The 27,979-nt window shown below is 39.4% G+C and overlaps 1 protein-coding gene across 3 annotated transcripts; it reads left to right on the forward strand.

Moving 5' to 3' along the window:
* ECI2 (enoyl-CoA delta isomerase 2) lies at window positions 1–27,939 on the forward strand. 3 transcript variants are annotated; one of them, XM_053962331.1, is made up of 11 exons: window positions 9–75; window positions 11,992–12,181; window positions 15,900–16,062; window positions 17,356–17,454; window positions 19,157–19,348; window positions 20,164–20,233; window positions 21,604–21,706; window positions 23,280–23,400; window positions 25,486–25,575; window positions 26,423–26,566; window positions 27,389–27,939. In XM_053962331.1, exons 3-11 carry the CDS (start codon window positions 15,940–15,942, stop codon window positions 27,542–27,544), a joined length of 1,098 nt encoding a protein of 365 aa, XP_053818306.1. In that variant the 5' UTR covers window positions 9–75; window positions 11,992–12,181; window positions 15,900–15,939; the 3' UTR covers window positions 27,545–27,939. The 3 variants fall into 3 exon arrangements, with proteins under 3 accessions (XP_053818291.1, XP_053818306.1, XP_053818299.1); XM_053962324.1 differs by lacking the exon at window positions 9–75 and adding an exon at window positions 11,442–11,497; XM_053962316.1 differs by lacking the exon at window positions 11,992–12,181 and having other exon boundaries at window positions 1–75.
* Window positions 27,940–27,979: the final 40 nt, after the last annotated feature.

Below are 27,979 nucleotides of genomic sequence, written 5' to 3' on the forward strand. Positions count from 1 at the left end.
TTTTCCCGTGGTTATGGCGGCTCCGGCGCTGACCTTCGTCCGGAGGCTGTGCTGGCGGCTTCCCTGCGGGACAAGGTGAGTGCCGATCGCTCCGGGGCTGGCCGGCGGGGCCGGGGGTGTCCGTGCCGGGGGCTCGGCGTGCAGAGCGGGTGCTCTGCCCGTGCCGCTGGATGAGCCGCGCTGGCGTTCCCTGGATGGCCCCGGCGTTAGTGCACTGGGCAGGGCGCCGCTCTCATCCCAAAAACGGGGCAGGTCGCTTTCTGCTAAAGCTGGGGGACCCCTCCGGCCGTACCAACCACCTTTAAGTGTTTGAACACAGCGTGGGAGTGGGAAACCTGTGTTTCGCCTTCCTGAGGCGAATATTTCACCACTAGAAAAGTTGTTGGTTAGGCTGGGGGTGAGGTATCCAAAACCGTACTGAAATGTGCAAAAGAGTGTGTGTGTTTGGGCCTTTTCTTGTTTTCTGTATTTTATTTTATCAGTCCCATAGACCATGTAATTATAAATGGTTTGGGTTAGAAGGGACCTTAAAGTTAATCTAATTCCAGCTCTCCTGCCAGGGGCAGGGGCACCTTCCACTGGGCCAGGTTACTCAGAGCCCCATCCAGCCTGGCCTTGACAAAACCAAGCTTAATTGTGTGTCCAGCCAATTAGGGCTTCTTGCTAAGACTGTTCTGGCTTTCCAGATAATCACACAATATCTTCTATGCCTTTATTTATTACATATTGCCTTTAAGCTGTTTCCAAATAAAGTGTCATGTGCAGGAGCATGCTCTGCAGCAACTGTGCACCTTCAGAGTTAGCTGGGCAGTGAAAAGCAGAAGGGATGGCTTGAGTTGCAATTATACTTGGAATTGTGTGATATACATTTTTATTGAAAATGGCTGTATTGTGAAGTTGTTTGTATATGTCGCTGATAAAGTTGCTTGTATATGACTAAGAATCACAAAGTATGCCAATTCATAGAATTTCCTCTTCCAATCAAAAATAGCTTAATACTCAAGAAAAAGTAAGGTGTGTTAAGTATACTTGGAAAGCAAGTTCCTAGAGTAGTGAAGCAGGCATCGTCATACCAATAGATATAAAGATGTGTGATACTCTGGTAACACCATTCAGATTTGACTGTTATAATGCACACTTTCATAAGTGAAATGCTGTTACTCAAGTATCCAAGTATGTCTGTTAGGTATGAGCACATCTTAACCGAAGACTGTGAGACCTTTATGCATTAAATTGTCATGTTTTTCACCCAAAGCTTTGTAAGAACTTATTTGAAGTAAGTACATTAACATTCTACGACAGAGGGAGAAACAAAGAGAATTGGGTGACTTCTGCCCTCATTTCAAAAAAATAACTCTCTAGGCAAGCTTTTTCAGCTAAATAATATTAATTTAATGTAGCTAGGTTGTTACAATGAAAGTGAGGGAAAGCAGTTCTAAATTGGGAAAACACGTAAAAGACTGGCCTGCTGATCATCATTAGGCTGGTGGAGTCAGATGTATTTGAAATGGCAAGATTCTATATGAGACAGCAGTTCATAAATCAGTATTAATAATGGGTTTATGTTTTTAGTATTGTCATGGTTTGACACTGGCGCAATGCCAGCGCCCCCATGAAAATGCATCTTCCCCAATAAATGCTGTGAGATGTTATCAGGAACAGAGCAGAGCAGGCCCAAGCTTAATAACAAAGGGAAAAAAAACTTTATTAAACTACTACTAACACAAAAAACACATACACTAAATCCAGGATGAAGACCTTTTAAAACACCCCTCCTCCTCCCAATTTCCAAAAACACCCACCATGAAACATCACCTGGGATTCCTGATCAAATTACCACCCTTCAGATAATCAATACTCAAGCTATCAAGGGAGAGAGAAGTCTCTCTTGCACCACAGACCCCCCAGGAAACACAGTTGCCACCTCCTGTGTTTCCCTGTCACACATGGCAACCGCCCGGAGAAAATCTGCCAGTGTGACACTCTCCTTTCCATGTCACAGTGCTCTCACCACCATGCATGGACAGACTGCTCATAGGGCTCCTTTAAGGATGCTTTGCCACGGACCCAAAGATACAACAGTTCAGCTTCTCATCCTGGGACTACAGTCCCCCCCATTTTCCCCTGGGGCCAAGGGTCCAAGAACAGAACTCATCTTCTTTCCCGAAGACAGAGGGCATCACCATTCCCTCCTCAGCTTTCTTCTGTTCTTGCCATTCCTGTGCTGTTAGAAGCTGAAGCAGGTCTCCTTGGGTCACCACTGCATCCCCCTAAAATGCAGTCTCTATTGCAGGAGATTTTGGTTCAGTCCATGGCTAACAAGAAAAGTCCAGCCAAAAGCTACTTCATCATCTCCTCCCACCTAAATACTTCTTCTTCTAACATCTCAGGTCCCAGACTATCTCTGTTCCACTACAAATCAAGGAGGAGTAATATTTTACAAAGCCCTCATTTCCTGGAAAGGGTTAAAAGTTCAGACTCCCTGGACGGCTGATATCTCGGTCCAGCGTTCCGTCTCCCACGCTGGGCACTATCCCCCCCCCCTTCCTCCTTCTCCTCTGCCGGCAAATTTCCAGGTGCCGCCAGGCTCTCTGTCACTTTCCCTCTGTAGGGGGGGAACGAAGGCATCTCCGCTTCTCTCCACCCTTCCGTCCAGGAGCTGGCTCGGTTCCAGACCCTCAGCCCCCTCGGCCTACCTGGACAAGGCCGCGTGGCTTCCCCTCCCCCACCCAGCCCATGGCTGGGCAGGAGAGAGTCTGCACTCTCTGAGACCAGAACCAAAGAGACAGTTCCCCTGGGAGTTCTTGCTTTTAACCCCCTGTGTTCTCAGAGGCGTGTCCATACTTTCAGTGGTCACTCCAGGTGCCAATATCCAAACCTGACCACTGATTGGTTTGACCCAACTTCCTGGAAAAAATTCACTTCCATGTCAAACCATGACAAGTATTTAATCAGATATAATAAAGACAAATAGTGCAATATTTCTAATACTGGAGCACCAGAAAGGTGAGCCTTATTTTCTGTCTAGCAGTATGCAAGCAGAATTTTATCAAAGACACTGGCAACTTTGCTGTGCCAGTGAATTTAGGAAGCATTTTTTGCAGTCTAAACTTGGAAAAGGAGTCATATCCTTGGAAGACCGAAAGAGAAAGACTTGTGCAAATATAAAGGCAAAATGCAAGAATTGCTCTTACTTTATTTTGGTTTGTTTGTTTTTCTAAGTGGGACATTCATAATTCTTTCAGACGTGGAACTGTGGGTTCCACAGACTCTTCTTGTCCTGCCATGTTGCAATATATAATATTTCAAGGTTAAATTCATCTGAGATGGGGGGTATGCTGGCACAAATGCACATTCAGAAGAGTCTTACTGGAGCAATATGCATTTGACAGTCTTTGCACTCAGGTCTTTGAGGTTGGGGGCCCCACAACACCACTGCTGTGAAGCCATATCTGCACTTAGGGCAGGTCAGACAGACCAGTGGGCACCAAATGCTTGCTGCTGGGAAACCTCCATCTGTGCTGTCCTTGTTTTGGGGGTTTCCTTTGGGCTAGTTGTAGTGAGATCCCAATGATGAATGCCTGTCAGTGGCTGGAGGACATCTCCCAGTTTTATGTAGTTTAGAAGGGATCTGACTTGTATGTGTCAAGCACAACCTGCGAGAGTGGAGTTGGCAGCAGTGCAGAGACTTTCTCCAAGAGCACTCTCCTGGTCAATCTTGAGACAGTAACATAGTCACACCCAAACTTCCTAGTGTGTTTCTTTGTATTTCAGCAACTTTAAAGGAGGTCAAAGACCAATTTCCCATGAGCTATTTTATTTCTCAGAAAAGCCTTTTTCATAGGAGCACTATTAAATGCTGGTCTTTAAGTAAAGTGAATTGAAAGCCAGTTAATTTTCTCTTACACTGTTGGCTTCTCTTTGCTTCTGTAGCCTGTTGGTCCCTCCCTGTGCCTGGAATACTTCCTGCTCACAGTAAATCTCCACTACACTATCTGGTTTTCAGCTTGGGAGGCAGCAGTCTTAAGAGTTCAAGTTCATTTCCATCTGTCTCTTGAGCAGCATTCCAAATCTCTTCTTGGCATCCACTTATCATCTCATGACAAAACATCTGGATGTTTACAGCCCACTCACATGGCAGGAGCTCAGGTGTTCCAGCACAATGCACAACAGTCCTTATTCAGTCTCTGCAGACTTTTTGTACTTCTGCCTGGGAGTTTATTGATCCTGCACCCTAAATTGCATACTCTTTACTTGGTAGTGCAGTTGCATTTTTGCAACTGCAAATTGGTAATTATCTCAAGCACCCTCTAATAGATTTATGGCAAAGCAGGACACTATAACCCTTCCATCTTTTCCTTTACCTCTCTCTGACTGCAGACCTATAGACCCACAGAAAAGAGCTATGGCTCTTTTCTGCCTTGCCTCCAACTAAGCCAGTGAGATGTAAAGTCCTGGGTCTTTTAGCAAAGCCCAGAGGCTTTGCTTTGCCATTAAACTGTGCTTTTATAAGGAAGTTGCTCCACTGAGGGCAGAGGAAGAACTGATCTCTTGCAGCTGAGATTATTTCTTGTTTCATCAAATGACTGCACTCAGGGGCCTCCTTCTTAGAAACAGTTCAGTATTCCAGGTCATTCCCTGAAAAAGCTTCTTGATTGCTGTTAATGATGGATCACAGGTGTTTGTTTGCTTCTTTTTAATATGTGAGGAGCACGTAAATACATTATTCCACTGCTACAGACATGCAATAAAGTTTCCTGCATTTGAGGAGAACTGTGTACGCCAGCACACCCAGAGGACAGGTAAGCCTTGCCTTGTGGAAAAACTCTTTGAGGCTGCTGCCATCCTGGAGGTGACCAGTAAGTCTGGTGGTATCCCCTTTTCTGTTCTGTTTCCTTTTTCCAGGTTTGGCCATAAGGACCTAATGGGCCTCAGAGAGAGTCTGCCTTGTATCCCTGGTGGGAAATGTCTAATCTTTTCCATCAATGTTATTCAGATAGTTGTGGTTGGGTATGGACATACAAATTTTAGGAGCTTTTTTCTGATGTTCTCATGCTGGCATCTTCTCAAGCATGCCTCTTCACCCACTTTCCCCCCACCAGGCCCTATTTCTGTATTGCAGCAGCTTTCCTTTTCTTTCCTACTGTCTGCTGACATCCCTAAACCAATTCCCTTTACAAGGTGGAAGACTGGATTTTTGCAGTATTGCTAACAAGTATTGCTATCAAGTATTGCAATCAGACCATATCCTTAAAAACCCTCTTTGCAAACACTCCTGAGTCTCCTGGGGGTCTGTACTAAAACCTCTGATGCTGACAGTAGAAGTTGCTTTTATGCCTGAAACTTTTCCCCCGATGTAGGCAAGTGGGGTCTTGTTTCCCTCCTGACCTCAGTGAGGTGTGGGCAGCAGATGTCCTGCAGCCTCCCGAACATCTGCCTGCTGACTTCCCCACTCACTAGCAGTTGAATGGGAATACATCCTGGCTCACTGACATGGGAAATGTGTCCACATACAAGGGTTGTGTCTTACCACAAAACACAGACCCTGATCCTACACCAGGAAAGCCTGGTGGAGTATGTTTTTTACTCCCTGAAGCTGTCTTACACAGGCTCTTGCATTTTAGTTTCTGACTCTCTGAAGTTGTGGCTCTTGGTGCTGTATTTCAGGCTGTGCTAGTGTGCCTTGCTCACCTCTTTGCTATTCCCTATCAACCAACATCTTTTTCTGTGACAGATTTCCCTTTATCAGCTCTCCTTGGCTTGTGCTGGTTTCTGTGGTACTCAGGTACTCTGCTATATTCCTCCTGCTCGTGATAACCATGCTTATCTTTGCAAACTTCCTTTTGGTAGGTCAGATCTGTAGTTATAGTTGGTGTTTGTGATCTAAGTTTTGTGGGTCACAGACCCTTGCCTGGCCACCAGAAAAGCAAGCAGAGCACATATCTGCCTTGATTTTAAACCTATTTTCCCCCTAAGCTTAGTCTTTTCTGTCTTGATGCAAGTCAATAGGAAGTTTAGAGAGCTCATCATACTTTTCTTACCTTTCAAGTAGTAATTTTTTTTGTTTTACATATTAAAGAAACTACCTTCTTTCCTTTCTTGAAACCTTGTGCCATTTGCAGTAAGATTTTGCAAAATACTGGTAAAATCAGCTTCCCCTTGCATTTTTAAGGTAATTTTCAGAGTCTTTCAGAAAGGTTCTTCACACCAACAGTGGATCTTGAATTTCTCTTTAAGGGCCAGGATTCTGAAACATAGCCATTGGAATAAACTAATCCATTATGTTTTGAATACTGGGCTTAACTAGTCAAAGGAATGCACAACTAAATCTCTTAATGGGAGGCTTTCTCTGCAAATACTCATGTTAATTGCAGGGCTTACTACATCTTGTTTGCTCATGCTGGTTTACCAATACAACTTAAAAGACAACTTAAAAGGTGGTAGTGAGATGATTGGATAGTTTTCCAGAAAAGTGTCTTGGTAAACTTCTGTCCTTATGTAAGCACACTCTTAAACTGTTTTGGATGGAAATACACACAGCAGTTAAAATCAACAAAATGTAATCCAGAGCAGGAAGCTGTATGTAACTGAGCTGGATTTCACAGTTCTTAGGTAGTATCGAGCCAAGGTGTCTGGAAATCCTGAGGATTCTGGAAATCTTGTGTCATGGAACTCAGCTTTCTGAACAATCCCAGTTCTCTAGGACTCTCTTCATATGTGAGATGCTCCATCTTTGTGGTTCTTTTCTGGTCTCTTTCCAGTATGAAATGTCCATGTCTCTTGTACTATGGAACTCGGGACTGCATGCAGTAATCCAGGTGTGGCCTCACCAGTGTTGAATAGAAGAGATTCCATTTTTAATTATGAATAAAAATTATTTATTGAGGATTAGAAATATTGTGTTGTATGGATTCTTTGCTGATTCTTTGGCCCTCTGAAAGAGCAGCTACTGTTTTTCTGGTAAGGTGTTCTGGTAATTTTTCTGGCATAAGGCCTGGTGTAAGAAGTATTTAGCTTATAGAATGGCCAACAATTCTTGAATAATTTGGTCCTTATAAGCTAACCATTAAACAGGGTAAATTTTAAATTTCAAATATTTATTCAGAGGAAGAACTTCCAAGTTATATGAGTTATCTGCCTCTTTCCCAGATCAATAATTCTTCATGATCTCTACAATTATAGCAGAAGCCAGCCTGTGTTGCATCCCCACTTAGAACTGGCACAATTCAACACAATCCTCTGACCTCTTTCTTGGGAGCTGCTGCTTTAGGTGCAGCCTTCTAAATTCTCTAATTTAAACTTTTTACACTGACTTGGTAAGACATGACGTGAAGTCCCTTGGTATGTTTGTAATTTCAATTTCAGATTATCAGATTTTTGTTAAATAAATTGTCCCAGGTCTTTAAAGACAACCTGTTGGTCTGTTTGATTGTGGGTGCTGGAAATACTGACAAAACCAAGAGCAGTGTGCTACTTTGTGTTTAGACCTAAAGTGTTTAATTATAAGCTGTCTGAAAGAGATCTAGATTTGGGCAGGATAAGCCATTGGCAAATACTGCTTTGTTACTGTTTTGTTCAGTATTTTTGGTCCACCCTTACTGTATCTAGATGTCATGGATTCAGGAGAGAAAGTAAACCTCGGACAAAATTTTTGCTTCCTTTCACTGATTCAGCTGCACTGTGAGGAGAGTCAGTGGGTGTTCCGATGTAGGTGGAAGCTGCAGAAGCTGGTTGTATCCTTGTCAAGAAACCTACCTGTGCTGGCCATAAGCCATTGATATTAAAATATAAGTTTTCTTGCTATCCATACAGCCAACAAGGTTTGTCCCTGCAAGCCAAATCAAAATGGCACTTTCCTTTCTCCATTGATTTTGAGTATTTGTTCATAACTTTTTGTTAAGTCACCTTGGATAACGATGTGTAAGGAATGTATTTGAGTTTGCTGCTCTCCAGTTGCTGCAATAAACTGAGTGATTCTCAAATGTCACATGTATGAGTATTGCAGCTCTATATTTTTTCTGCTAATGTTCTTATTTTTAACTTTGAAGTGTGTTTCTGTCTGTAAATCTTCCTGCTTTTAGAGATGTCCTGCATGGACTGAGCATGTACAGGAAGTTCTCTCATGATTTAGTTATTCATCATGTCCAGTCAACTTAAATCTGCTGGAAAGAGAGAGTTCTTGTGGAGATTTCAGGAGATGATCCTAGTGTCCCTCCCAGCAGCTGTGATGAGAGCATAAATAAAACAAAACTGTGCATGTATAGGGCACAAAGATCAGATCATTTCATATCTCAGTGAATGGTAATCTAGAGCCTTCATTCTTAGCTATTCTTTAATACTGAAAAAGAAACTATCAAGCACAGCTGAGCCACTTGCACTAAACAACAGTGATTCAGCACTTCAATTTGCCAACAGACGCATAATTATCCTCTAGTTTTTATATGTCAAAACAGTGTAGGAGTGTAAAATAGTAAAAGCTGATAAGGATTTATACACCAAACTTGTGTTTAGAACAATTCTTGAAACATTCTAATGTAAAGGGGAAAATAATTTGGCTTTAATTTCTTTCTGTTTGTTAAAGTAGCAGTAAGTAAATTGTTTATAGAATATTTGAACTGATGCTTTCTACTAGTAAGATACATTGGAAATATGAGAACACTAGAAACATTCTTATTGCCTAATAACAATAAATTTAGTTACTCATGCTGCAGTATAGTGGGGTACTCCCAGAGTCTGTGCTGGTGGAACAGGAAAGGATGGTTGTTTCCTTACATTTTGGGGATTTTTTAGGAAGGATGGAGTTCTGTCTACTGAATCATCAACTCCTTCATGGTGTTGCCATGGTTAATAAAACTTGGTATTTCCCCAAATGAACCAAATGCATTCATTTCTAGAGAATAATTTGGTTGCTGATAAGACCCCATGGATGGAACAGAGACTGTGAGCACACATGCAAGAACTCTGAGCAAATGGAACGGCATTGTAACCAACCATTAAACTAATTTATTAAATGCTTTTAACAAATTTGTTCTAACATGCTGTGGTCAGATCTGTTGTTATCTCAACCCTTTGTGCTCCACATTGGGCATCAAAAAGGACTGTTGTGGTTTAACCCCAAGAGGAGTACCATGCAGCCACTTGCTCACCACCTCCCTTCTCCTAGTACCCCACATTTCCCAGTATAAGAGAACAAAGTTGAAAGGGCAGACTAGAAATAAAAACCTGAAGCAGTTTGCCTTTATTAGTGTAAAAATTGTCAAGCTGAGGTTTCTTTTAATATTATACACAACTCCTGTTTGTAAGGAAATTTGTCTATACAACTTAAAGGAAGAGTATTTTGCAGCTAAAAGTCTAACAGCAGCAGCAGGCACCTTTGATTTGATAGGCACACATGATAAAGTAATTCAGTAGCAAGAAAAGGAAAAAAAAACAATCTGAAAAGAGTATATGGTGACAAGTGTGTATAGTTAAATGATATGAATTTCTTTGGGAACAGCGTGTAATAAGATGGCATAAAGACAGGTTTGCTTTTCTTCTACAGCCAGAAGAAACTACCCAGAATTTATCTGTAAATTTACCAGCTACACTCCATAGCTCTTCTTTATTTTTCCAACAGGAAAGGAGCAATGAGTGTTCCAAACATGCCACAGGATGCTCAATTTACTTTAGCATTTTCAGGTGCCTCTTCTTTTTCCCAGCTCAGGTCTCGGTAGCTTGTATGGGGAGAATAACTGGAGAGATATGGCAGAAATGAGCTCTCTCCACTTTAAGCAATATGGGGAAAGCTCTTTTATTGCTGTATAAGCGCTCGGGCTATGCAAAAAAATTATGAGTCCTTAATGTTACATTATTATCTGTTTGGTTTCAGTAGAATATAATCAATGACATGATGAATCATAACTTGGGGAAGCTGCAGATTAAAATTTTCTAATAATTTTTATGTTAACAGCATAGACAATAGCTTCCTCTTGCCAGCAAAATAAAGCGAAGTACCACCCTAAATTTACTGTCTGCAGAAAACACTGCAAGTGAATATGGAAAATGATAAATATTGTTTTCCTAGTTACCAAGGAAGTGTGGTACTGTTAATGCTTTGCTCATTGTCATAATTATTTGGTAATTAAGCTTTATTTTTTAAAATCTTGTTAGAGATTCTGATATAAAGGCTTGGGGGGGGAATGAGAGAAGTTGGTGTGTCAGGTCAGACTTAAGTCATTTTTTTTCAGATGGTTCAGTCATTTTCTCATGGTTACAGTTTAAATACAGGTTTCTGTTCCCCTCACACTTCTCATTTCCTAACAGTTGCTACAATTGCCAGTGGTGACAAACTTTCCCACCAGCTCTGCTCCTGCGCCCCTTGATCTAGCTGAACTAAATGATCTGAAGTTGCTATTCCATCTCTAGATCCCTTTTCCCTTCCAGGGAGAAAAACCAGGATAATTTTAAGGGAGGATCAAAGTGAGAGAAGTGCTGCTGAAAAAAGGGGAATGAAGCCTGTAACTGGTTGGAGTGGTATTGTCCAGGCACCAACAAGCAAGGACTGCCCCAGTGACCTCGGCAGGGAGCACGTGTGGTTCCTTGCTGTGAATGGATGTGTCCCCACAGCAGGAGGACAGAGAGCAACGAGGTCTGATTTGGTTGTTCTCCTGTGTGACTTCATAGCAGTCTTTAAGAGCAGCACTTGCTGGGGCAGGTGAAGCTCTTGAGATAGGTTTTAGGCTCCTGAACCTCATAGAGAAATTGGAGGTCTGGCTGGCACCTGCAAATCAGGTGGGGTTGGGCTGGGGAAACATGTGCTGCCTCTTCTTTGCAAGGATTCAGGAGAGGCATGCTTGTTTTAGGTGTTTAAAACAATCAGAAGGTTGTTTTAGGTTATAACCAAACACTGAGCACCGTGAGATTTGTGGGAGTTGATTGCTTTGTGTCATAACTAAACAAAAACCAACCCATACAAATCTTTAAATAGCACCAGCACACCAGTATTTCATGCAATTTTCTCTTAAGATGGAAAGAACATGAGCAGAAATAGTGCCACTTTATGATGCTGCAAAACTCTGTGTGTGGGAAATGCCAAGGGGTGGTTGCCGTACCCTTTGCTGTTCTGCATGAGCAATGTGTGGAAAGAGCAATGGAAAAAATGACAGCACCTTGAGATCATGGCAAAGAAGGAATGCTGTACACATGAGCTGAAGTATTACATGTAATGGACAAAAGATGTTGCCGGATTCATTCAAGTGACAGTTTAATGTGCTTCTTGCTTCTGTCTAACAACACTTCCTGTTCTTTTTCTTGCTTGTCTCCCTGAAGCTACTTAAAATAATGTAAAATGAGTGTTTTCCATTTCTGTCAGGAGTTTTAAACCCATGTGTATCTAGCACCACCCGCTGCTTTTAATCCTAATAGGATTTTTAACTGCTTTTCTATGTGCTTTATTTCCCCAGGATCTACTAATGTTTAAAAGAAAACTTGTCCTAAGTAAATGGAATATAGATTTCAGGTATATCCATCCCTTTCTTCTGCTGAGTGTGTCTGATGTTTCCAGTGCAAAGAGATCTTTTGACTTCTGTTTAATCTTTATGAGGAAATTGCTGAGTCGCTTTAAAAGTTAGAAAGTGAGCAGTCAGTATTTTACAAAATGTTGGCATTTTTAACTCTTCTAAAGTCCTTATGCAAGGGACAGAACTACACAGAAGTGAGAGGCCTGCCTTTAACAGGCTTTGCAGTCTTTTTTTTGAATAATATGAACAGTGAGAAATTACTTTCAGTGGAATTGCAGTCCTAAATTTAAGAGACATTTGAATGTTTATTGGGATAAGGGACATTTAAGTGAGCAAGTAGAGTGAATAGGATGAATGATGAGCCTCCAAGGTATCCTAAATGACTGAATGGCAGCAGAGAGATGTCTGAACCAGGGGAATAAATACAAAATGGTTGTCAACCTGCATGTTTCAAGTTCAGACAGTGATGCCCAGGATTTATTTCTTTTTTCAGAGTGTACAACTTGCGAAGTCCCCAGTGACTGGTCTTGCAGGAGAGCACAGGCGTTTGTCATGGACTCTGACTGCGCTGCCAAATTGTGACTCATCTTGCTTCTGTCTCTCTGGTGGGAGCTGGCTTTTTACCCAGCTGGGGGAGGTTGCCCAGCCCTCACCACTCTTCTGTGGGTGCCTCTACAGCGAAGGTAATTTGTAGCAGTGGGGCAGTGGCAGCTAATCGGCCACTGGGTGCAGGACAATAAACAGGAAGCTTTGTGAAGGAAATTATTTCACTTTGTTGCAGTGAGTAGACGAGAAAGAGAAATACTGAGGGGTTTTTGGTTGCCTTTCCTAGGCTTCTTTTTCTGCTTGGATTAAAAGCCTGTAAGTGAGGTTCCAGGCTCTCTGCCTGCCTTGCTTGGTTTCCACAAAGTCTTGTGCGGCTGCTGAACTGGGGCATGGATTTGCTCAGTGAATGACTAGGAAGGACTCAGTGTCACAGCAAGGGAGCAGCAGGTGGAGGGAGCAAGCTGTTGCACACTGTACTGCAGCAGCAGTTCCTCTGTCCTTGAGACTGTGGCATGGCACCACTGTGCAGTGCCAGAGGTGGCAGTGCTGCTGTGCATGCTGAGAGGTGTCGTCTCCTCACTCTGTGTGATCTACTTGGGATCGAGGGGCTTTCTTACTGCTGTTTGTATGTACCTCTGAAGAATGAAATCCTGCCCAAGATTAATTCATTGTGAAATAAATTAATTTTTCCTTTATGTTTTCATTCTTTGTTGTTATTTTAATAGCGAAATCATAGTAATCAGCTTAGCCTTAGTGTGTTGAGAATTGGTGAGCATCTCTGATGTGTAGGAAATGTCTGTAGAGATCAGAAGACAGAAGGAATGGGGTGAATCATCAATGTCCTCCAGAGAACTGAGTGACAAGCAGCAAGGAAGAATGAAAGATAAAAGGCCTTTTCTTATAAACAGACTTTAATAAACACATAGGTTGCACAATTTCCTATTACAAATCAGTAGGTAAGGAGGAAAAGAATGAAAGATTAAGTATTTGAAGTGGATAGATAACAATTTTACCCAAACATTTAACTAAGAAGTAAAAAGTGAATATAACCAAACAGCAAAGTTCCTCTGAGCCTGGACTTACTGAAAGATCATTCCACTTTTCTTTTCCCCAGCCAAACTTTTTTGATTGTTTTATCATCCTCTTCTAACTTGTCTACTTCGCATCCTTAATAAGGAAGAGAATTATGACTTGCTAAATGCAAAGAAACTCAAACCAAACCAACCTTAACCATAAATATGTGTGTACGTACCTTCAGACCAGCTGCTATGTCATCCTCAAATTTTGTTAATTTATGATCATTATCAAGTTGTATATAAAAGAGATTCTTACAGCCTTTTTATGATTCTGACCACAGCCAGGCTGGAGCGAAATCCAGATTGTCAAACATGGTGTAAACCCAAATCTCCATTCTTAATCACAGGATCTACCTCAGTCACTGCCTATACTGACAAGAAAATTTATAGCAGATACACGGATCATCTTGGGGACAGTAGCATTCCAGTAATTCCAAAGATGGATAGCAAAATTGGAGGAAAGAAAAAAAAGTCAAACCAAAACAACTGCTCTTCCTGCAGTCTTATTTCTTCTTCCTGTAAATGTGACTTTAAAAACACATTTGGGAATAAGAACTCAAAGTGTTATGTTCTGGGGCTCCAGGACAGACTAATGAAAGAGATGCAGTGTTAAAAATCTTGTATCTGTATCCATTTAGGTGCACTTTTGCCTGTTGAAAATATTTTTTTGATGCTGGAAACGGAGTCCACAAGTTGGCTGAGTAACCTCCTGGGTATTTAAGGGATGAACTTGTTAAACTCTGACAGAGTCTTCTGAACACACCAGCTTGAATGTTGGTTACAGTGAGAGTTGTTTACCCTGTGTTTGTCTGGGTGCACTGCTATCTTAATAAAGGCTTACAGCTGATCAGCTTAAGTAAAAGGACTTTCTGTTCTTGCAACCTTTTCTGATAGCCTGTTCCATTTTGTATTGTTCAGATACGTTTCTTGCTCCTGGCACAAGGTTTTGAAGCAAATTTTGAAAATCTTTTCACTTTGAAAGAAAATCTGTGTGTAACAAAAAATATTCTTTCCATGTCTGTCATTCATGCTTGATATCTCCAAAATATCAGAACTTTGATTTTATTACCAAAGAAGGGCTATAATAGGACATAAAAACAGTAGGGCTTACAAATACTTTTACAAGACATCATTTAGCTGCATAAAATTAAAGAGAAATAATGGGGAACAGTTCACATTCTTCACACTTGCTGCCTGCAACTTTTAGGCTTTCAGCAGAAAATAAATTTTCTTTAAGAAATAAGAGAAATGAGGACATTTTTGAGGTAGGCAGTAGAACATCTTTTAAATCCTCATTAGGTGTGTATAAAAAGGCAGCATTTCCATGATTTTAAAATGATTGTCCTGTAACAGTAATATTAACATTAAATTGATTAAGCATTCTGTCAGTCTCCGTTTGAGATACTCATTAATTTTTCAAATGAGACTGATTATAAAATCTATCATATATGATGTTCTAACATGACAGGTGTGTCTGTAAGTTAGAATAGGGAAAGTTGGGTCTTTTTCCTTTTTACTAGAATAGAGAAGGAAGATTCATACATAAACTGCAAATATTTTTAAAATAGTAAAAATGCTTAATGTATATTGCAATTTAACAAAAAAAGAAGTGTGACAACATGCTTTTGCCCTCTTGAAGTAAATCAAAATTATAAGACTTCTTGGCTTTTGAGTCCAAGCTTTACTGAAGTAAACCTGCTTTTATGAAGTATTATAGAATTGGGTAAGGTTTGCTACTTTTGGGGGAGGTTTTGATGGAACTGCCTTTTTCTGGTGAGAAGTTGTTCTCCCAGAATATTTTGACTGCCTTTCTTTTTCTCAAGTGTCTACAAGCTGGTTTACTTACAGTCCTTTTCCAAAGTACATATTGAAATTAGTCTTTACTTGTGCTGCCCTGAAAGGAGAACCAGACTTTCAAATTCAAATGTTTCTAGCTAGAAGCACACACACTTGAAAATATCACGAAGAGCAGACAGGCTGCATACTCATCTTAATTAATGGATGTATAAAGCTGCTAATCATAGAACCATTTAGGTTGAAAAGGGCCTCTGAGATCATCAAGTCCAACCATTAACCCAGTACTGCTAAGTCCACCACTGAACCATGCCACTAGATGCCACATAGACACATCTTTTAAATGCCTCCTGGCATGGTGACTCCACCACTTCCCTGGATAGCCTTTTCCAATGCCTGACCACCCGTCTGGATATTAGGAGGATTTTCTTTGCCAATCTAAACTTCCGCTGGTGCGACCTGAAGCTGTTCCCTCTCATTCTGTCAGTTGTTACTTGTGACAAGAGACCGACCCCCACCTGGCTACAGCCTCCTTTCAGGCAGTTGAAGAGAGTGACAAGGTCCCTCTGAGCATCCTATCCTCGAGGCTAAAAAACTCCAGCTCCCTTAGTTGCTCCTCATAGGATTTGTGCTCCAGACCCTTCACCAGCTTTATTCTCTTCTTTGGACACATTCCAGCACCAAAATGTCTGTCTTGTGAAGGGCCCAGAACTGAATGCATTATTCAAGGTGCTGAGTGCAAGGGAATGAGATTTAAATAATTAATAAAAATTAATAATTTCCAAAGGTTAATTATATCACAGCAATAGCAAACTTCTAAAGCAACTTTCCTGTCACTTTTAATATCTTGTTGTTGTTGTTTTGATTAGTGTTGTATGTAATGTTACATTTACTTCAAATGTCTTAAAAAGTAGTGTATTTGTTTCTCCTCTAGTCTTTCACAAAAATCAAGTAATGGGATTTTTTTTCCCCCGCTTACTCCCAGGCCAACACAAGCTGTTTGTGTTCCAACGATTCACCTGCACATGACTGCAGCCACCATGCAGGCCAGCCAGAAGGACTTCCAGAAGGCTCAAGAACAGCTGAAGCTTTTAAAAAAGGATCCTGGGAATGAAACTAAGTTGAAACTCTATGCCCTGTTTAAACAGGTAGGCATGACTTGACGTATTTTTTTTTGGTAAGGAGCATTTATAATCTGAGGGGATGCGACTGTTTATTTATTTAAAATATTTATTTTAAATTTATTTAAAATACAGGCTGTTCAAATGTATTGTCTGTTAACAGGCTCTTCATTTTATATGCTCAAATTGTGTTCCTGAAATGTCAGCCCCTTAAAATGCCTAAATTCTGAAGGAAGCAAACCTGTTTTTTCATGCTTTGAGTAGAAACCTTTATTCAAATAAATAGAGCAAAATTGCATCCATTGTGTGATGCCTTCCATATAATAGTTTTGATTCAGCTTTGGAAATGGCTTATGCCTAGGAAAAAAAGAGTGGGCTGAATGCTTCCTCTTAAATTTCTTGTGTCTATAGACATCTGGGCCTATTATATAATGGTTTTGACATTTGGAAGTTGATTTCTGGGGATTTTTCCTCTCTTTTATTTTAGTATGGTCATTGTTGGTTTTGGGGTTTTTTGTTTGTTTATTTTGAATTCAAGGAACTGTTCCTCCACAGTTTGAGTGAAGGTTATTCTTTATCACAGCATAAAAGGAGACCTTTGCAGAAATAGCTTTATGTCCATAGCAGGGCTTGTATTGGTATTTCAGGAAGTATTTGTGGATCAGGTTTGACTGCAGGGTCAGTACAGGCTTGTTATGTTGAGAAGGCAATCAGTAACTCATTTAAAAAACCTTAAAGATAGCTGATGGATCCAGGTAGCGTTATTGATTAATAATAGTCAGTTCATAAATGTATTCTTTCTTTCTTTCCTGCCTCCCACTTGAAATATTTCTTTCCAATAGTTTATTTTTCTTCAGGAAAAAATGATCGTAGAATACTTCATGATAGCTCAGATTCTTCCAGTTCAGCTGGTCCAATGCCCTTGCTCATAGCAGGGCCAACTTTGATGTAAGATCCAAATTAATAGTTCCTATTCAAAGGTCTCTTCACACAGCTAACAAGTATTTAACATTCTTTATGAGTATAAAATTTTCACGGTTTTTGCAGCAGGAGAACTTAACATGCATGGGTGTTTTGGAAAGCAGTCTCTCATATTGATCACGTGCTTCTGGAAGCCCAATACAATATTAGAAATAGCAGACACTGAAAACCTCACAGTATGCAAACTGTCAGCATATTGTCCAAACAGTATTCCTTCTCTCTCAGAGTTGAATTCTGTATCCTGATCAGATAGATATTCAGAACAGTCATCATCTTTTCTACCAAATCATCTGAACTTTAATCAAAGGTTTAAATAAGCCTGTTTCTCTCTCTTTTCAGGCTACTGAAGGTCCCTGCAATGCTCCAAAACCAGGTATGCTGGACTTCGTCAAGAAAGCCAAATGGGATGCATGGAACTCTCTTGGCAATTTGTCTCAGGTGACAAAACTCATAATTCCACTTAGATACTTTGTAGATTACTCTGCCTTGAAGTGCCTGGTCTTTAAGTGAGTAGCTGATGACTAAAAATATTGCATGTTAGTTGAGCGTCTCTGCTTCAGCCATCAAAATGTTTGCTACTGTATTCCTCAATCACTTCACCGCTTCGCTGTTTGAAGATTTTTTTTTTAGTAATTTTTTTTAGTGTAAGCCTAGTTCTACATTATTACTGCCAGCTTGTATCTGTGTAAGTGATCTTATGTGGTGACTTCCAATGAAAATAGTGGTATTTTGCATTATGGTCCATTCTGCTCTTTAAGAAAAATGGATTGAGCTTCTCAGTTCCTACAACAAAACACAAATCTCTGAATTCAGCATATTCATAACTTTGCCATTTTAAAAAGTCAGTCTCTGATGCTATTGACTAAAAGACTACAAAAAATTGGTGTATTGAGAGCCTCTCTTCATTCTTTCTTTCTCAATATATCTTGATATTTTTAGTATCTTGCATAACCTTTAGAGAAGTCAAGTGAAGCAGGGAGAATAAAAATGCAGAGATACATAAGCATTCCTTTTTCATGCAGGTTTTAGTAAGTCTGACTGCATAGAGCTGCCATGGTTATCTCAGCTGCTAGTAAATGAAGGAAACAAGCTTTTCAATTCATCTGTGTCAGTGCTGCATTAGACCGGCTGCTCAGAAGTAGTTGCTGAGCTCAGTCAAAAAGATTCTTTAATATAGAAGAGGGGTTTTGTATTTTTATTTTTCTAAAAGAAAACATGGTTGCATAATATCATGAATATCAGATATTGTTCTGCTTTGGGATTTTTGGGGTGCATTTTGATATTTTGTTTAGTTTGGGGTTTTAGGGTTATTTTTGAGACGGCCCTGCAGCCTTTAGGAGTAGTCAAGAAATACTTAAGGAAAGGAATTGGCTCCTCCAGTTAGAGTGGAGAGTGGATAGACATATCCATGTGCTACTCATTATGGATTATAGAACTGTTCCAAGTACGCTATCCTTTCAAGCCAATAAGTTGTAACCACCAATTACTTAAAATTCTTCTAAATCATTGCTTACTTGAGAAGTAGGGAGACAGGATTCTTTAGGCTTCTGTGCGTCATGTTAGTGCTAAATGAAAACTATTGTCTTCAAGCAATTTTAAAATGCCATAAGATCCATTTCAGTGATCTTATTTTCAGCAACACATATTCTAAAATAAAAACTTTTGTTGGAGAAATGTCTGACTGGAAAGCAGAAACAAAGGATCCATAGAAACATGTAAATGCTGGGAATATGACAAAAGTCTCTCTGGTAATGTTAATCATGGATGGGAGCACTCTTCCAGCAAAATAAATGTCATCATCCCAGCATCTATGCACTTTCATTTTGTGAATCTATTGCTACTGCCTTTAAGATGACTTAAAACGTGTTCTGCAGTGCTCAGATACAACATGTTCCCTTTCTCTCCCCCCTAACTGGAATATGTTATAATGGAGATTTTAATTTTCTTTTGTCCTGAAGCAGTTACCTTCCCCTCCCCCTCCACCCAGGTACCCATTTTATTAGTACTGCAACTGATTTCAGTTGTAGCTTTTCATAATCCTTTGTGTGTTATTTTCTTCTTACTTTTTTAAAGTATTTTTTTCTTTTTTTTCCTCAATTTTTTCCTACCTGAGTTTTTAATCTCTTTTCTTTTATATCAGGATGATGCCAGACAGAAATATGTTGAACTTATCTCAAGTCTGGTCTCTGCAGAATCTGCTAGCCAGAAGAAAGAGGCTTCTCCAGAAGAGGGCAGACATGATGGCTATGAAACATTAATAGTTACTACCAAAAACAATATCACAAAGATAATGTTTAACCGACCTGATAGGAAAAATGCCATCAACCATCAGGTAAAGAAATGAACTTGGGAGAATTAATGATTTTTTTTCTTTCTGAAGAAGCTACTTTAATCTTTAAAGGGTCCTTACTATGGGTTCAACAGAACTGACTGAAGCATGGTGTTCTGACCTTTGTGAGGGATCCAACAACAACCTAAGGAATAAATACCCAGTACAAAATGAAATAATTCGGCTAAATTTTTACAGATTAGGCTTTTCTGTGTCTCTTGATTTCTTTCAAACTTAATATAGGATTATGGTCTAGACTAAATTAAAATAGCAAACTGCAGGAAGACTGGCCTGTGTTTTGGATGCAAGATTTGACTGCTGTGTTGAGTATAACAAAGCATTTGTGCAGCCTTTGGCTCAGTACTGCTGCATGTATGTGTAGGTGATCTTCTGTTTCCCACAGTTATCTTCATGAGTAAGTCCATCCTGTTGGAAACATCACAATCATCCTGGTTCACAACTGCAGAGATAGCAGAGCAGGGTCTTCACCCCACTGCTGCTGATTCTTTAATGTGTTATTTTGTCCACTTAAACTGCTGTATTGAAACTGGCTTTTTCACGTCAGTGCTTGTTTTTCCAAAAGACCTTATTTCGTCCTTTACATTTGCACTGCAAGTTTTCAGTATTGCAAGCGTGTGTCTTTATGGTCCAAAGTACTTCACATGTAATACCAAACTTTCTGTGTATGATAAATTTTTCAGTAATTAAAAGGATCATAGCTAATCTATCTCTTGAGTTCCTTGTTGTCGGTGTCAATCTCATTTTTATGTTCTTTTGCAGTATCACATTTATACTTTGTTCATTTTCCTTTTATGCAGATGTACAGAGAAATTATCAAAGCGCTTGAAGAAGCTGGAAAAAATGATTCTACCATAGCAGTTATTACTGGTATGTTTTATGTGATACCAAGGTATAGTACTGACATAAAATACCTACCTGTGTTTAGACTAAGGTAAAATTAAGTGAGGAAATCCTTTCCTCTGTTATAGACCAAAGATTTTCTGAAGTGTTTTGGCAAAGTTTCTTCAAGCTGGAATTTTAAATTCTTAAGCAAGCTTGCTGTTACATCAAAACATCTTTCTCAGCTGAGAAGATGGACATGGAATGCTCCTAAAGGCTTTATTACTTTTGAATAGCTGGCTGTCTGGCCCGTCCTCATTGCAGAGAAGTGTCTTTTTAGGAAATTAGCCAAAACTTGAGTTTTGGCTGACAGCTAAGTAGTGCGAATTCAAGGTGAATTTGGGCTTGAACATGTTCACTCTGAGGTAATTGCTTGCAAATTCTTCTCCACTGTCTGCTTTACCAGCACCTGGTTCCCATTCCCAGGATGCTGGATTTCCTTTCTGTAGCAATGACTGTGCACCACAGCCCTTAAAAGATAAGAAAGGCGAGTCACACAACTGAAGCTGGAAAGTCTAACACATTATATAGCTGTGAGTCAACAGCAAACACCTCTGCAAAACCTTTCTATTCCTTTTCACACAGTGAATAAGAGCACTGCAGTGTAACGTAAGTCCCATCCTGTGAATGTCCTCATGGAACATAGGGTGATTTAGGCAATTGAGTCATGCAATAGTCAGCTTTTAAATGCCTCTTGTTTCTTAGGCGGTGCCTCAAATTGACTTATACATTGAATACCAGCTTATCTGTTTCTTACTGAAGAATCCATCTTCCAGTACAGTGATGTCAATGCAGTGCTGTCAGTCTTGTCTTTAGACTGCTGTTCCTTTTTCTCAATAGATCATTAAAAATATGAAACTCTACCACATATTAAATAGGTTATTCTGTCTACTTTTGATTTCTTCATCAGTTTGAATGTGGGTGAAGGGAAATGCATCAACTTACATTTCCATTGTCCTGTTTAAAAAAACATTTCTCACATCTAATTGTTTGAATGGTTGCAAATTGACAGACAAAAAACCCCTAAGGAAGTGTGCAGGGAAAGAAATAAAATATTTTTTCTATCTGACAGTTACAGAAAAAAAAAAAAAGAAAATTATTTTTCCACATCAAATATTTCACAGCTAGCATCCTTTGGCTTTTTACTGATTTTTTTTCCAACAAATTGACAGTCAAAACACTTTTAAACCATAGATGTCCTTTAAGATATTGTATATAATTTGAGAAAATCCCTCTAATTTATTAATGTTATTAGACACTCAGGATGAAATTCTTTTGTAAATGTAATAAATGAAAGCTTCTCTTCTCTTTCCTACTCAGAAACCATTGGTGCATTTACTCCTATGTGTTCTCTGCAGGAAATGGAGACTACTACAGTAGTGGAAATGATCTGAATAATTTCACTAATGTCCAGCCTGGTGAAATGGAGAAGATGGCAAAAGATGGAGCAGTATTACTCAAGTAGAACATCTCAGTTTCATATATACATAAGTAACTGTAAGGGGAAAAATATAATTTGAAGGCATTGTTAGAAAACAACAGCAGAGACCCAGATCCATCTATTTAGGTGACTGTGTCTATGGGCTCATCGTGTGCATAAACACAAAGATCCTGTGGGAGGAGTGGTATTAATTGTATGAAATAAATAGATTGATATTAGAAGTCTTTTAAAGTACAGTGATGCTAAAGACTTGATTTCCTTGTTTAATCCCCAAAGTACATACAGGTATAATGACAAAAACACTGTTTTAACTGTATATGAAAAAATGTGGGGGGTTTTATATCTAGCAGTGTCTGCACTAACAGGAAATGCCGAAATACCCTCACTGGCAGACTTCTTTGAACAGAGACAGGTATAATAAGCTTGTTCAAAATTGCCCAGTAATTCTGGGATCTTGGTTCTGCCTTTAAGTTTTAATTCATCTGTTAAATGAATTTATTTTCTAAGGCCAAGTAGATCAGGGATATCATCTCACATAAGGGTCTGCTTCTTTTTTCCCCTTACATAAGCAGATTCTGTCTTCTCTTTTACTTCTGTACGTGATAATTGCATCTGAGAGATGTTTGCAAATTGGATTGTTTCCTTAGGCACTTGCAATTGGTGAAAAAGCTAAAATACACAGAAAATCAGTGGGTTTGGATTATGTTTTAAAGATGAACTGCAAGTAAAGTACTCAGTTTTGCAGTTTTTACTTAGGTGAGCTGTCTGTGGATCACAGTTGCCCCTCAAAGTGATAATGATGTGGTGTGAGCCTGTTGTGAAGATGTTACTCAGTGGTACTTGGCAAGTGTTCCCACCTGCAGTGTGGTGTTTTGCAGGGTGTTCAGCACAATGCAGGGTCTAGTGTGCTTTATGGCCTTTAACCTTGCTTTTGTGAGAAGCCTGTGTTTGTTGGGCTGTTACTGTTACACAGGCACAGTGCTTCACTACAACCAATACACAGAGATGCCAGAAAAATGGAGTTCTTGCAACACTGTTCTCTTTTGGAAAATGTTTTATTTTGAGAATGCATTTTGCACCTCTTGGATGGAGAAGCAGCTGTCAGATGAAACAAAATGCTGTTTCTCAAACATGTGCAGAAGAGCACTAGGGAATTCTGTGTTGAGGTAGCATTATAGTGTTGGTGCCTGTTGGAGCTTCACTGCAGAACAGAGTCTGTGAAGGGAATTGCTGTCCCATGGGTGGACTTGGGATGGATGCGTAGGCAGAGGGCTCTTGTCAGTGCACTGTATTCAGCAACTGCAGCTAAAGAGGAAAACACTTCCATAACTTGATCACAGGAACTAGGAAAGCTCTGCTGACATGTACAGGTTTGATTCTTAGTTGCTAAGGAAATGCAGCTGTTTCAGATAGTTATTGTTTTGTTGTAATTCATTTCTGAAAGGCTCAAAAACCATACATTACATAGTTTCCATATAGCATGGGTTTTGTTATGCGGTGTCAAATTACGTGTTTTCCAATTTGTTTATATTGGATGAAAAACACTTGAGGTCTATCTTACATCTTGCATCTTCTGTTTTTCTTTCTCTCTAGAGAGTTTGTGGGTCATTTTATTGATTTTCCTAAACCACTGATTGCAGTGGTAAATGGCCCAGCTATTGGAATCTGTGTAACAGTCCTTGCTTTATGTGACCTTGTCTATGCTTCTGACAGGGTAAGTATATTACATGGCCTATCCCAAGACAGTCTTAAAGCCTCTTTCTGTATTAAATACTATTTGATTTGGGGTAATCTGAAAGAAAAGAACACTTCAGAAAAGTCTAAAGGCTTTGTATATCACATCAAGGAACACCTACCTATATTAATAACCAGCACAGGGGTGTATCAGCCAGTAGTTAACATGCATGGAATTTCCCGTGCTGCAGTTAAGCTTATCAAGTTACTGACCAGCTTAGAGGCTCTTTTCTAAGAGCCCCTCTTCTAAGTTGTTGTGAAATGATGTTTGTAAGGCCCCTTTTAGGTGTGAAAGGGGGAGCAGAAGTTTATTATGGAATGGAAGTTCAGTAACTGGCTGAAGTAATTAATTACAGATCACTGATGACTGTCACTCCTGACATATGCTTGTATAATGTGTATGATTTATTCAGTCAATTATGGCCCATAGATCTCTTTTTCTACTAGAAAAATGTTGGCTTCTCCCTCTTTCACCCCTCTCATCTGATCTTTTGTTGCTACAGGATGAACATATTTTTCCTTGTTTCTCAGTTTAAAGAACAGTCTATATGCATCGTCCCTTGGAATAACCTTAGCCATCAGTGTACTTAGCATATTAGATATATCTCAGGTTTACCTTCTCTTCTCAGTATTTTCCTTTTTTTTGAGCTGAACAGCTGCCATTTGTTCAGCCTTTCCTCATGTGGCCTGCAGTCACATTCCTCAGGACTCCTTCCATTTGCTCTGTGTCTCTTTAAGCATAGTGGTACAAGCTGGACACATCACTCCAACTCATGTCTTACTAAACATGAAATGGAGCAGAAGAACTTCTCCACATTCTGCAGGCTGTATTTCTGATTTGACATCCCACTGTGTTATTTGATTTACATACTTGTGATCTGATCTAACACCTGGATCCCTTACTGCAAAGTTGCCAGGAAAACTATTGTGTATCACATGCTACATACCAAGTTGTTCCCAACAAACTTTAACTTGTCCATCAGTAGTATCTTCTTACTCATACCTCTCAATTTTATCAAGACTATTTGGAAGTCTAATCACTTGCCTTCAAAATATCATCTCCTTATACCCATGAGTTAGTGTAGATTTAGTTGAAGTTTAATCCAAATATGCATAAAATGTTTTGTTCTGTTAACATTATCCTTCTTTTTTGAATGGCTTGAAGTTCATACTTGAACTTCCTTTTACTTTGTATATATTATCATTGATAAATGCATCTTATTTTTTGCTTTGTATTTTTTTAAATCTCTGCATGATTATATTACTTGCATACTTATTATGTGATACAGTTTTCACTTTCTGCATATTTGTGTTTAAAGTCCATGGCAAGTTCATTATTTAGAGTCTGCTAGTACCTTCCTGCCTGCACTGGGACAACTTTTGCTTGAACCCTTGGTTACAGTTCTCAGAGGATTTCTATAGCATCTAACCTAGTATTTCATTAGATTATCCTTTATGACAATTTTCCTATTACCTTCAAGATTTTTGAAGCCTTCTCAAAGTTGATTGATCTCAGTTCTTACAGATTGTTCACTGTTCAGTTCTGACTTGCAGTTATGGTATTATTTTGTATGACTCCTTGCTGCATTTCTGGCACAGGCTCTTTTTAGATTTGCTTAAAATTTGGTGAAAAAAGGTTCAGTGACTTGAATTTTTCAGAAGAATAAACTTGCTTTGCCTTCAGAAAGGCAAAAATGCTTTTTTCCTCCTAAGTTATTTGGAATATGTATTTAATAACATTTAAGGTAAATGTGCATGAACATCCTTTCTGTAAAGATTTTGCACATACACATTAGTTTCTCTAAGTGCTGTATTCAATTAATGTAACTTCATCAATAGGGTTGTTGGATGTGGGAATGGAGTTATACAAAGTTGGCTCTGGGGTGCATTGAGGGAATGAAGCAATGTTACCAGATGGTATTTGAAGGCTATAATGGTGATAGGTCAGATGTGTTTGGTGTACTCTGTTGCAGTAGAAGATTTAAAATGAAAATGAAATCCTAGTACTTCAATTCCATGCTCTGATCTAAGGTTTCCTTTATTTTGTTCTCTTTTTTTTTGCCAGGCTACATTTCACAGCCCATTTAGTCAACTTGGGCAGAGCCCAGAAGGATGTTCCTCTTACCTGTTTCCAAAAATTATGGGCTTAGCCAAGGTAAGAATTTGTGCAGTGCCTGTGGGATCATCTGACCTTTGTGTGTTGGTACCCTCTGACTATGACAGCAAGTGTGGTCTTCTGTCCATACTTTTAATTTCAATGTCTATTCTAGAAATAAGGAAACTAATTTATAGTAAAAAGAAAAAAAAAAAAAAAAAAAAAAAAGGAAATAAAAAGGAAAAAAACCTGAAAAATGAAGAGACAGCAGAATTTTTTTTTTCTCGGAACAACATAAGTCCTTTTTGCTTCTTTTGATATCCCACAGAAAAAAATATGGGTAGTTTTAAATACTTATATTTCATGCATTAATATAATGTATTTTTTTGAGCAGGGTTTAAATCTATAAAGAACAGAACAAGTGCTTCATAGGCATCCAAGTACCAAGAGTAGTCTGTTCAGTGAGACACAGCCTGCCAGTACATGTTCTAGAAATCTTGGAGTCACTGCAAAAGTGAACAAACACATTTATGATGAGGTAATTTCAGATTGCAACCTTGGAGCTCTACTCAAAAAGACATGTACAGTCCTAATGAACAGTAGGCTGTAGGCCAGTCCCTAGTGATGAAGCCCAGGGGTTGATTCTGGGTATAAAACTTGCTTAACCTCTTCTTTATGGCCTGGATGATGGGACTGAGTGCTCTGCTTGAGCAAGGCCTTTGAAGTATCTGGAGATTCCTTAATAATTACAGTAATAATAATCATCACCTATTCTGTGTTCTTTTCAGAGGGCAGATATTAACAAGCAAGAGAGTAAAATGAATGTGATGTGGAAGCATGCAGCTTCCCTGTCAGATAACTCAAGTCTTGTGTCTTGTTGAATCACACTTTATTTTTTTTTATATAGGCAAGTGAGATGTTGCTTTTCAATAAAAAGCTGACTGCAGCAGAAGCCTGTGCCCAGGGACTTGTGACTGAAGTCTTCCCTGACAGCAGTTTTCAGAAGGAAGTTTGGGCAAGATTAGAAGCTTATGCAAGCCTCCCAAAAAATGTCAGTATTTTTAATTTTTCTCCACCTTGTAAGCTGGTAGAATTCCCAATTCTTTTGCCAAACTTGTCCTGTCACTTGGTTTCACTTCATCCTTAATCAAAATAATGAGGCTCAATATATTTTCCTTCAAGCACAGATCTGTGCCTCTACTGCTGGGAATCAGGTCCTTCTCTTCTACTCTGTCTGCATCTAAGACAGAGCACTGTCCACAGAGATGCAGTGCTGAAAAGCCTTACAAATTAACTGATTAATCCACCTGTGCAGTGCTTCTGTGAGTGCCTTAGGTGGCTTCTTTTAGGTCTTTATTTTGGCAATAGTTTATATTTAAGAACCTTACCACTGGTTCTGCAATATTATTATAGTGTGTGCACTCTGGGTACTCAAGATGACACTGAGTGGCTTTAATTTTTGCTGAACTCAGTGTTCCTGCTCACTAGTTTAGGATTTGCAAGACTACTGAAGTCTTGCTGGTCTTGTGTTTCCTTGGACAGGAGGAGAGAGCTGTGCCAGCTGCTGATAATGTGGGTGGCATTTGACACTGCAGACAGTTGAATGGGTTTTGTTTCTTTTGCCCATCTACTCTGATTGTGAGCACTTGGGGGGGCTGCTTGTTTGCTTCCCATGAGCCTTCTCCACTTTATTAGTAGTCTAGGGAATTAAATGCAATAAATACTTCCAGCAAAAAGGTTGACTGAAAGCTAAGAGATCTGATGTTAATGCAGTTGGGGTAGGATTCCAGTGTGGGTTTTGTATTATTTCCTGAAGCACTAAAGTATAGAAAAGAAAACTGACCTTCCTAATGTTCCTCTCTTTCTCCTGCAGTCCTTGGCAGTGTCCAAGCAGCTGTTACGAAGTATGGAAAAGGAGAAGCTCCATGCAGTCAACAGTAGAGAGTGTGAAGTGCTGACGGAGAGGTGGTTGTCTGATGAATGTGTAAATGCTATTGTCAGCTTCTTCCAGAAGAAATCAAAACTCTGATCTTCACCAGTAGGGTAATTCACCATTTGGCAGTAGCCTAATCTGCCCTCATCATTAATAAACTTCCTCTTCAAGTTGTAATTCTTATACCTTTTCATGTGGTATATCTCTGTTCTGAGTACTAGGTTAAACCTGGTTCCCAAAATTAATACAGTGTTATGTGCCTTGGATCTATTATGGATGTTTAGGTTGGGGAAAAAGGTTTATTATTCTGTAGGCATCAGTGATGTTTCTGAATAATACTAAAGCGAATTGTCTTCCAAAAGAAGCAAGAGATTCTATAGCACTCTGTTTTGATAGCTCTTCAATAAATATCTTATGAATGATTCTTTTTATTTGTCTGGGGGGAAGGAGATACTGTATTAATAAAAAAATAAATAGAAATATTTAATTACCATTGTGGTGATTCTTATTCTTTCTGTGAAACATCCTGAG

The sequence above is a fragment of the Vidua chalybeata genome, chromosome 1 (genome assembly GCF_026979565.1).
Source record: "Vidua chalybeata isolate OUT-0048 chromosome 1, bVidCha1 merged haplotype, whole genome shotgun sequence".
Classification (NCBI taxonomy): domain Eukaryota; kingdom Metazoa; phylum Chordata; class Aves; order Passeriformes; family Viduidae; genus Vidua; species Vidua chalybeata.